Source organism: Propithecus coquereli, unplaced genomic scaffold (genome assembly GCF_000956105.1).
Source record: "Propithecus coquereli isolate 6110/MARCELLA unplaced genomic scaffold, Pcoq_1.0 Scaffold80, whole genome shotgun sequence".
NCBI lineage: Eukaryota > Metazoa > Chordata > Mammalia > Primates > Indriidae > Propithecus > Propithecus coquereli.
In genome coordinates this window covers 7824551-7836097 of record NW_012154174.1, presented here as the reverse complement: position 1 = coordinate 7836097, position 11547 = coordinate 7824551, and the positions used below count along the sequence as shown (strand labels likewise).

Here is an 11547-nt window from a genome sequence, read left to right as displayed (position 1 = left end):
GCTGAGGCAGAAGGATTGCTTGAGCCCAGGAGTTTGAGGTTGCTGTGAGCTAGGCTGACGCCACGGCACTCACTCTAGCCAGGGCAACAAAAAAAAAAAGTTCTCAAAGGTAGATATGCTATGTAAAGGAAATACAGCAGCCTTGGTGATCAGTTTCTTCTGACAGATTTTAGATTGAAGACCTCGCTAGAAATTTGCATTTCCATAATTGTCTCCTAAATATTAAAATCACTCTAATAAAGCTGAAGAGCAGACAGAAATTCTCACAGACTGCCTCAGAACCCATGACTTTCAGTTTCAGAGTTCACACATGGCAGGACATAAAATGTCAAACTGCTTAGAATAGACAGCTGAACTTCTCGGCCTTCGCCGTGTGCTGGATACAACTCTGCCACCAGTGTGAAAGACTGACAGAACAGCCAAGGAAATACTCCAGCCAAATCCCCAAACTGACCCCACCCTGAGCAGCTTGAACCAGTCACATTTCTTAGATGACCAGTCACATTTTTTAGATGATGCGCTCTTAGAGATGAACAATTAGCATAGTGATTTGTTCATAATAGAGGTTCAGTATATTTTTAACTGAGTTATCATTATTTTAATTAAAACATTTATATGCTTTTCACATGTATATTTTATTTAATATACCTTGTAAGGATATTTTTCAAATGAAAAACCTAAAGCTCGAAGAACTTATATAAGTTGTCCCAAATTACAACACCACAAAAGATACAAAGAAGAAAATAATGAGGCAATTTGACAAAGACTTTACTATTTGTGGAACATACTGCTTAAAGTCCATGGATTGGTGTAGATTATAGTCATACCATGTCCCCCTAGCTGCTAACCTTATCATAAGGGGCTTCTTAACTCATGCAGATCACCTAAACTACTTCAGCCCCAGACACTGTGGTTTAAACAGTACCAACTTTCCAGCTTTAAGTATAATTATAGCCCTACTTTCCCTACACAATCCCAAAAAACATGTTAATCTGTGATAGGGCTCTTCAGGGAGATAACAATCAATCATGGCCGGGCGGGGTGGCTGTAATCCTAGCACTCTGAGAGGCCGAGGGGGGTGGATCGTCTGAGCTCGGGAGTTCGAGACCAGCCTGACCAAGAGCGATACCCTATCTCTACTAAAAACAGAAAAAAATTAGCCGGGCAACTAAAAATATATATAGAAAAAATTAGCCAGGTATGGTGGTGCATGCCTGTAGTCCCAGCTACTTGGGAGGCTGAGGCAGGAGGATGCTTGAGCCCAGGAGTTGGAGGCTGCAGTTAGCTATAATCTTGCCACTGCACTCCAACCTGGGCAACAGAATAAAAAAAAAAAAAGGACTGATAAATTCAAATTCAATAGACAGAAAAATATAAAGTATATCTTATGTCTTACAGAGCTTTTTGGGGGGAATCACCATTCAAAATTATGAAAATTAAACACTGAAGACAAATAATTATCCTTGGTTTTTTGTCATAGTCACCAAACACTTCAAGAAGGCTTAAATATTCCTACCTCCTTGACATGAGCATCATCAAAATACATCCATTTGCGGATCTTTGTTTGAAAAAAGAATGTAGAATAGTGTTTCCCATAGTAACAGATCATTCCAACTAAGTAGAGTTCAGATTGCTTGGCCCGGTCGTCTGTCACTCTGAAAAACAGCTGTGAGGAAAGAATAGAAAGGAAAGAACAGTCAGATAATCATCTCACATCATCTCTCAGTTCCAGATTCCATCAACATTTCTTAATTAAGGCACTGACTTGCTTCTCCCTCCAGTCTAAGATTTTTTGCTAGTCTGGACTAATAATCAGAAATTAACCTACAAAAGCAAAAAGTAGAGAAAAGCAAGATGGATAATGGCCAGTAAACTTGTAGGTATAATGTTTCTTCATACCTTTCTTTTATTTTTAAATTTTTTTAGAGACAGGGTCTCCTCCTGCCACCCAGGCCGGAGTGCAATGGCGCAATCACAGCTCACTGCAGCCTCAAACCCCTGGGCTCAAGCAATCCTCCTACCTCAGGCTCCCAAGTAGCTGGGACTACACGTGCAAGCCATCACGCCTGGCTAACATACCTTTCAGTAATATTTTCTTACTGGGTCCCATCATAAAAGGAGCCAGGAAAGTTAAAACAAAACAAAACAAAAAACCAACTCTTTCTAGTTTCAAAGGTTTTTTATCAGCTGGCCCCATAAATGAAATTTCCTGTTGAGAACCTAAGTAGGGGGTAAGAAAGCCCTGAGGAGGAACAATACAGCCATGCTGGTTTATCAGCTTTTCAATTTCTAGGTGCCTAGCACAGTCCTAAGTGCTAATAGATATAAAAAAAAAATCTTTCTGAAGAAAAGGATTCTGGCCTTGAGGAACTTATTTGGTTGAGAAAACAATCAAAAATTAAACCATTACAGTACAGAATATGTAGGCTACAGGAATTTAGAAAAAAGGAGATTTTACTGTCCACAGCCTACTCCAGTCAGATTCCTCGGGAAGGAAACCTAAAATAAGATCCCATATAGTTCATTTATTCTCAGTTGTGGCTTAATGACATTAAAAAACAACAACAAAAGCTCTCCTTAGTCACAGGACTATCCCAGGGGAAAACCGGTAGAAGAAAATCGCAGAGTTTCTGGTTCTTCTCTTAAACTAAAGGAAAATCCTGGCTGTACCTATACTAGGGAATGGAGCTGATAAGGTAGAGACCCAGGTCTAAAGTCTTTTTCCCTGTCTATTTCTCTGAATAGATGTACAGAAAACCACTAAGCCACTAAATTCTCTTCCAATTCTCTTCTTTCATCACCTTCTCAACAGACATTGATTCCTCACTGTGAATTCCCTGTTGTGGGGCTCAGGTCACCAACTTTTATTTCCTTCACCTTCCACAGTAGTTCTAGTCAGGACTGTCCACTCCTTCGACCTTAAACCTCCAATAGTTGAATACACTGCCTTACTGTATGCTGGTATAAACTCATAATGAGTATTCGATAATTCTATGAATTAACTGATTGATTTTTTATCAGTAGCTAAGCTCTTCCTGTCCTTTCTCTCCTTTGCCACCTATGCAAAGGAGGTATGTGAGCACGTACATGAATGCACATTTATCTACACACAAATATACAAGTTTATCTGTCTAAAACTCCATAATAATTGTCATCTAGGACATGCCTTTTCATTCAGTTCTCACTGCCCTTAAGCAATATTGAGACACAAGAACTCTTACAGCAGAGATAAAGGTAATTAACACGCACATCACCCAGCTTAAGGCAGGTACCCAGGCTGTGGATAACATCCTCTGCCAAGTCTGAGTGATCCGAGTCCCACACCAGCCCAATTGTGATAATCTGTGGAGCATTCATCAGTACTCGGCGAATTCGGATCCTCTCTCCACAGTTGCTCTGAAACACATATATAAGGCTAGTTCAACAAGTTTCCTGAACTGGCTCTGCCTCAATTCCACTAATCCCAGGGTTCCCCTTCCTACTCAAAATCCCAACCCAACTTAACTCACCGGGCAGTTCCGCAGATCCCCCATGGTACTGGCATTCTGTAGCAGCTCACCAAACATACTTGGTGAAGGTTTTTCTCTTCTTTCCAGCATACAAATAGCCTGATTGCTTCAAGATGGAGAACAGAAGGGAGATGATGGTGGGAGTTGTACTGAGTTACTGCTAAATCAAATACACCATTCATGTAAACTCCTAACTCACATGTTTGATTTTCTTCCTCTGCTCACTATACCAAAACCCCTTGTTCTGACCAGGCTTAGTATCTCACAAACACAGTGAGTACCTCTACCTGTCCCAAAATCCAAAGCTCATAAAATCCCTATTCCTCCATAACTGAGCCTACGGAAAGCCATGGGAGAGGAAAGAAGGAGAACAAAAGTTATATTTAAATTACTGTTCTGAGTATCCACAATATAGCATAGACTCATCAATAGGGATATCAGCTATTTGAATGCCTACAGTTAAAACTCAATCAACTGGAGGTGTGCCTAAGGGTACAACAGAGAACCCCGTAAGACTCACCAAAGGGAAGTGGTAGAGATATAATGTACCATCTGGATGAAAGGCAGTGGATCAGATGTGGCGCCACAGCTAGTACATACACACTGAACCAGGGAGAAAAAAGCAAAACCAAGAAGCCACAGTCATGAACTGTTTTGGCACCCCACGACCCAGCATAAAGTGTTCTTGAAGAAGAGGACTAAGAAAAGATGGGGATAGAGATAGGGTTCACCTGCTCGAACAATGTCATTGCAAATTTCTGATGGGAAATGCAGTGTTGGGCAGTACATATATCCTCTTTGGTTTCATCGGCAATGTGGAAGTGAATTCTCATCAGGAGGTTTTCCTGACAGGGAAAGAACAAAAGCAGTACACCAACAATACTTAACAGACAAATATACAAATCAGTAAGCAGCTTACCCAGAGAAACAGCAGTCTTCCTGGAAGGTAGAAATACTTCTGATTTTTTTTTTAAACTATTTACTTTGAAATAATCATAAATTCACAGTAAGTTTCAAAAAATGTACAAGAGGTCCCATGTACCCTTCACTCAGTTTCCTCCAACAGCAACCTCTTACCTAACTATAATACAATATCAAAACCAAGAAAGGGACATTTATACAATCCACAGAGTTTATTCACAATTCACCAGTTTTACATACACTCATTTGTGTATGTGTGATTGTGTGTATGTGTGGCTCTATGCAATTTTATCACAAGTACAGTCATGTAACCACCACCACAATCAATACAGAACAATTCTATTACCACAAAGGCTCCTTCATGCTACCCCTATAGAACCTTACCCATCCAACCCCACCCCTAACTCCTAGCAATCACTAACCTGTTTTCCCATCTCTATCATTGTTATTTCAAGAATGTTGTATAAATGGGATCATATGGTATATAATCTTTTGATATTGTACTTTTCACTTAGCATAATTCCCTTGAGATCTACATAAATTGTGTAAATCAATAGTTCCTTTTTATTGCTGCATAGTATGCCATGGTATAGAAACATCACAGTCTGTTTAACCATCTAGCCATGAGGGACATTTGGGCTGTTTCCAGTTTTTACTATTATGAATAAAGCTCCTATGAACATTTATACACAGGGTTTTATATAAACATAACTTTTTGTTTCTCTGGGATACATTTCCAGGAATGCAACTGCTAGATCGTATGGTAGTTTGCATGTTTAGTTTTTAAAGAAACTGACAATTATTTTCCAGAGTAGCTACACCATTTTACATTCCCACCAGCAATGTATCAGTGATCCAGTTTCTCAGAAGTACCTCTAATTGTGTCCCTGTGATGGGATGTATATCACTCTCAGATTTTCTAAATGGACACATAGAGAATCTTTTGAAGGTTGATGGATAGAACACAGAGTTCAGAAGAATCAGGGGCACTAGGGACAAGGTGGCTATCTATTAATATATAGCATACCATACTTGTGCTAGGGACTCAGTTATTCCCTGTTTAATTATCTTTAGAAATGGAGGAGTTATCACAGTGTGGTCCCCAGACCAGCAGCATCAGTATTAGCATCACCGGGCAACTTGTTAGAGACGAACATTCTGGGCCTCCACACCAGGCCTACTAAATCAGAAACTCTGGAGGTACAGCCCAGCAATTTGTATTTTAATGAGCCCTGGCTACTCTGAAGGGAAGAGCTGCTGTTTTATGCAATGTCAAGCACAAAACAACCCTAAGCCTAAAGGAAAAAATAATAAACCCCCTAGGCAATTCACCTGCAATAAGAGACACTTTAGAGCTCTGAAAAACTATAGAAACCCCTCCTAGTTCTAGCTGCAGAGGTAAGGGCACACTAAATTCCACCTTAAAGTAGCCAGTCCCTGATGGAGACCATCAACAATCCCACCCCATATCAAAGAGGGCCGGAGGCCAGCACTTACAAAGCACTCCGCGGCATCATCCATAATTCCCAGCTGGAAACGTTGTTCATCCTGGAAAGTCTTTGCCAGAGCACTGCGGAGAGTGTCAGATGGAAGCACTTTTTCACTACTACACTGAAACTGGTTAAAGATTCCCTGTAGGGAAAAGGTTAGACAAGAGAAAAAGTGCAATGCGGTTATTAAGTTTCTACACATTCTAGTCTGTCATGCTAGCATCTCCATGCTGATAGCTATGGAACCAAATGTGTTTCCCATGGATTGATACGGTTGCAGACAGTAAAAGAAAAAAAAAAAATCAAGAGTAAGAATCTGTGCTAATAATGATCCTTAATCCTACGCCTGAGTGTGATGCTGTCAAGGACACATTAGGAGAACCCATTGTCATGAATTAACGTAATACAGTTACCTCATTTCCTCTCATACAGACAGAAGTATATGTTTAGGTGAAAAAGGATAAGTTACATACGGATTGGCAAATCATTCCCTGGGGGTCATCCTATGAAACTTGGATTCTCTCTTTTAAATTTTTCAGCTAATATAAAATTACCAAAAAGCACAAAGGATACAACCAAAACCTGTGTCTAACACCCAGAAACAGACATCCCAACAGGTTTACTTCCAGTCTACACTACACACTCCTATTCAAGACTGCCCTGTTCAAGACTGCCCACACTCACACTCCATCACCCCACCATCCTCTTTGTATTAATATAATAGGCCCTATTTATGCCCCACATTTTGATCTAATCATTTCATTCTGTTAAGGCACAGAACAAACATGTTTTGTTTTGTTTTTTAATCAACAGTGTCTTGCTCTGTTGCCTAGGCTGGAGTGCAATGGCACAATCATAGCTTACTGTAACCTCAAACTCCTGGGCTCAAGTGATCCTCCCACATCAGCCTCCTGTGTAGGCAGGACTACAGGTATGCATCACCATACCTGATTAATTTTTAAAAATTTTTTGTAGAGATGGAATCTCGCTGTGTTGCCAAGGCTGGTCTCAAACTCCTGGCCTCAAGTGATCCTCCTGCTTTGGCCTCCCAAAGTGCTGGGATTATAGGCATGAGCCATTGCGCCCAGCCAAGACTGCCCTACTCTCTACCAGCCACTTAGTATCATGAATTTGTTGCGTAACCTCCTCTTTTTAATACCCTTACACATATAATCCCTAAATAATACATAGTATACTTTTGTGTGTATGTATGTGTACTTTTTATTTATATAAAAAGCATCACGTTGAATTTTATTTGTGGGTTTTTTTTTTTTAATTCAGCATTGTTTCTGAGATCTAGTCATGATGATATACACAGACCTGGTACATCTATTTATCTATTTCTTTATTGACAGAAATGTTGTCATTTATTTATTTATTTATTTATTTTGCTACTATAAAGAGACAATGCCAACTTATACTTCCACCAGTATACAATATAAACTTCCTCATAGTCTTTTCAAAAATTAATACAGTCAGACTGGTAAATATCTTAATCTTTCTAACTACATTTTAGTCTTTCTGGTTTCTTTGTAAGTATTACTTGTTGCAAATATCTTCTCCTAGTCTACTAATCTTCGTTATAGTGTATTCTAATGCACAGTTTTTTCTTTTGGTGTAATTAAATACATCTATCTTCTCCATCTTTGCCTATACCTGAACCCTGATTAATACAATGTCCAGAGAATAAAATTAAAGGTGGCAACAAATGGCACCTAGCTTGCCGAGTCCTTCTTAGGTGGTATTGGACCCTCCCCTAAGAATAGAATGTGCTCCTTGACATCACGAATCTCGGATCCTCACTAAACCAACCAGATATATGACTTACTCAGCAATGTATTACATACTAACAGGCCGGAAGAATGTTTCTTACTCCAAATTATTAGTAGTTTCTTCATATTAAAAAGAACTCAGTGTTATTTTTCAGACACATTACCAACAAGACCAGAAATGAGACCCCACTTTACAAATCTACCTATGTGATCTAAGAATAGGAAGCCCCACCAACCTTAAGTGGTCAATTCTTGGTTCTTATCTTACTTAACCTATTAGCAGCATTTGACTCAGCTGATCTTTAAAATACTTTCTTCCCTTAGCTTCTAGAGCATCACACACTCCTGGTTTTCTTCCTATCTCACTGACGCTCCTTATCAGTCTCCTTCACTGATTCCTCTTCAATTCCAAGATTCAGGCCTTGGACCTCTTGATTTCCCTATAGTCATTTATACTCGTAGTGGTCTCATCTAGTATCACGGTTTTAGATACCATACATAAATTGACAATTCCCAAATATACATTAACAGCCCAATCTCCCTCCTGAATTCCAGATTTGTATATCCAATTATATACTGGACATCTACATTTCAGTATCAATAGGGATGTCTCAATTTCACATGCCCCAAACTAAATTTCTTCTCTTTCCCCCTAAAATCAGATACATCTGCATTATGCCCCACTTCAGTAAATGACAACACCATCCTTGCAGTTGTTTAGGCCAAAAACCTTGGAAGTCGGCTATGCACGGTGGCTCATGCCTGTAATCCTAGCATTCTGGGATACCGAGGTGGGAGGATCGCTTGAGGTCAGGAGTTCAAGACTAGTCTGAGCAACAGTGAGACCCCGTCTCTACTAAAAATAGAAAAAATTAGCCAGTCAACTAAAAGTAGAAACAAAAAATTAGCCAGGCATGGTGGCTCTTGCCTGTGGTCCCAGCTACTCAGGAGGCTGAGGCAGGAGGATCACTTGAACCTAGGAGTTTGAGTTTGCTATGAGCTAGGCTGATGCCATGACACTCACTCTAGCCCAGGCAACAAAGCGAGGCTCTGTCTCAAAAAAAAAAACAAAGAAAAGAAAAAAAACCTTGAAAGTCTTTCTTTTCTTTTTGGAGACATGGTCTCACTCTGTTACCCAGGCTAGAGTGCAATGGCATCATCATAACTCACTGCAACCTCAAACTCCTGGTCTCAGGTGATCCTCCTGCTTAGGCCTCCCGAATAGAAGTCATCCTTGACCTTTCTCTTGTTTTCTAAACTCACATCCAATCTATCAGCAAATCCTTTTATTTCCACCCTCAAAAAACACCTAGACTTCACACTCCTCACCACCTCATCTGCTATCACCCTAGTCCAAGCCATCTCATCTCTTCACTGGATGACTGTAATAGTCTCCTGACTGATCATCTTGTCTCCCTGAGGAGACAGTCGTCTCAACACAGCAGTCAGATGATTTTTTGAAAATATAAATCAGATCATGTCACTCCTCTGCTCAAAACCCTCTAAAAGATTCCCATTGCATACACAGTAAAAGCCAAAGTAGTAAGTCCTTACATAATCTGGCCTGCTATTTCACTTTGGGCTCACCTCACACCAGCCTCACTGGCTCCTCTCCATGCCCCACCACACATGTTCTGGACCCAGGGCCTTTGCCCTTGAGTTCTCTGCCTGGATCACTCTTCCTCTAGATATGTGTGGCTCAGTCACTCATTTCTTGTAGTTTTTATCCAATATTACCTTCTCAGTATAGTATTTCCTGATCATCCTATTTAAAATTGCAAGCTCCACTCTCCCTTCCCAAACTCTCATTACTTGTTTTACTTTTTTTTTTTTTTGAGGCAAGGTCTCGCTCTATCACTCAGAGCTAGAATGCAGTGGCATCATCAAAGCTCACTGCAATCTCAAACTTCTAGGCTCAAACAATCCTCCTAAGTAGCTGGAACTACAGGCACGTGCCACCACACCTGGCTAATTTTTCTTTTCTTTTTTTTTGTAACAGAGACAAGGTCTCACTCAGGCTGGTCTCGAACTCCTGGCCTCAAGTGATCCTCCTGCCTCAGCCTTCCAAAGTGCTAGGATTACAGGCATGAGCAACCACAACCAGCCTGTTTTATTTTTCTCTATGGTACTTACTACTGTCTGTCATACCATGTATTTTACTTACTGTCTGACTCCACTCTCTAAAATATAAGTATGAGGACATAAATTTTAATCCTTTTATTTCCTGCTATACCCCCGGCACCTAGGGCAATACTGGCATATAAAGGACAACCAATAACTGTTTTTGAATAAATGAATGGATGGATCGATTCATCATGTGATGTGAGCAGAGCTATTAAAGGGTAACATTATTAAATTCCCTATCTCTTTTTTTTTTTTTTCTGAGACAGAGTCTTGCTCTGTTGCCTGGGCTAGAGTGCCATGGTGTCAGCCTAGCTGACAGCAACCTCAAACTCCTGGGCTCAAGCGATCCTTCTGCCTCAGCCTCCCGAGTAGCTGGCACTACAGGCATGCGCCACCATGCGCAGCTAATTTTTATATATATATATATATATATATATATATATATTTTTTTTTTTTTTTTTTTTGAGATCATTTCTTTCTATTTTTTTAGTAGAGACAGGGTCTCGCTCTTGCTCAGGCTGGTCTCGAACTCCTGACCTTGAGCGATCCACCCGCCTCAGCCTCCCAGAGTGCTAGGATTACAGGCGTGAGCCACTGCGCCCAGTCTCCCTATCTCTTTTTTAAACAAGAATCATCTAGAAAAGCTGAAAAATTTTCTTAATGTACTATATAACTGGTTAGAGCAAAATAGTATTATTAATAAATTTAGTTCTGCTAATTTCAAAACTGTTTTTACTGTTCTATTCTCTCACTAACATCTTTCCTCCTCATACACAGTGAATATCTACCCCTGTAGTAGCTCAAGAACAGATTACTGTGTAACCTATTATTTCCCTACAAATGATTCCATAGGATATGGAGGAGGCAGTGCCAGCAATACATATTTAGCATTATTTAATAAGCTTTGGGGAAATCTATTATAATTACTCCAAGTTATTTTGGATCAACCTAGAAATCTATATACAAGTCTAATATAAGGTCAGGTAAAGGCAGTGCATGGCCTTCCATAATTTGTTGCTGGAAGGGAAAGAATGTCTATCAGTGACCTCTTTAACTTGACCAAAAGGAAAGTTTAGGTCCACAGTTTAAAAGCTGGATATCTGTCCAGTGACCTAAGGGATTTTGAAACTTCAGAGGAATAAAGAGAAACAAAGGAAAAGGAAGGTGGGAAAAGCAGTGACCACTTCTACAAATTGCATAGTGACCTGACAACCTGATGACTTGCTGAAAGTCACTCCAGCTTAGCAAAACTTAGTGACCACTATCATATCCCAACCTACTACTCTTTCTCAATTGTTACTGGTAAGACATTACTGCTGACATAGGCTGAATTCTCGGAGCAAAGGATGGGTGAGGTTTGATCCTTTGTTCAGAGTCCAAAACTGTTTCCAAAACAAACCAATAGAAAATTGTGTCCAGGATAGCTCTGTACAAATTTGACATTTGCAAACTTCGACCCCTTTAATCTTTCTCAACTGGGTTTCCTTAAGAATTAAGTCCTAATACTTTAAGGCCTCAACTGTTAACTAATGAATTTAACTCCTCTCCTATGGATAGTACTACTTACACACTATCCTAGGGAGAATTAAGAAGATAGTCACTCAAATCACCTTCTGTGTTCTGTGGTTCAGAGGACCCTGATTGAGAAGACAGCATGCCACTCAGAGATGGCATAATGTAACTGTAAAGAGCATGGACTCTGGAGCCAAACTGGGTTCAAAATCCCAACCC

General features: G+C 40.0%; 1 protein-coding gene across 1 annotated transcript in view; it reads right to left on the bottom strand.

Annotated features, from left to right (window-relative positions):
* The window catches only part of USP54 (ubiquitin specific peptidase 54), a 178262-nt gene that overhangs the window by 30754 nt on the left and 135961 nt on the right, over window positions 1-11547 (bottom strand). Inside the window, exons 4-9 of the mRNA XM_012663346.1 lie at window positions 5928-6062; window positions 4241-4354; window positions 4030-4112; window positions 3510-3615; window positions 3250-3396; window positions 1517-1666 (exon numbers count right to left, since the gene is read on the bottom strand). Of these exons, the coding sequence (XP_012518800.1) occupies window positions 1517-1666; window positions 3250-3396; window positions 3510-3615; window positions 4030-4112; window positions 4241-4354; window positions 5928-6062 (735 nt within the window). The remainder of the gene's footprint in view (window positions 1-1516; window positions 1667-3249; window positions 3397-3509; window positions 3616-4029; window positions 4113-4240; window positions 4355-5927; window positions 6063-11547) is intronic.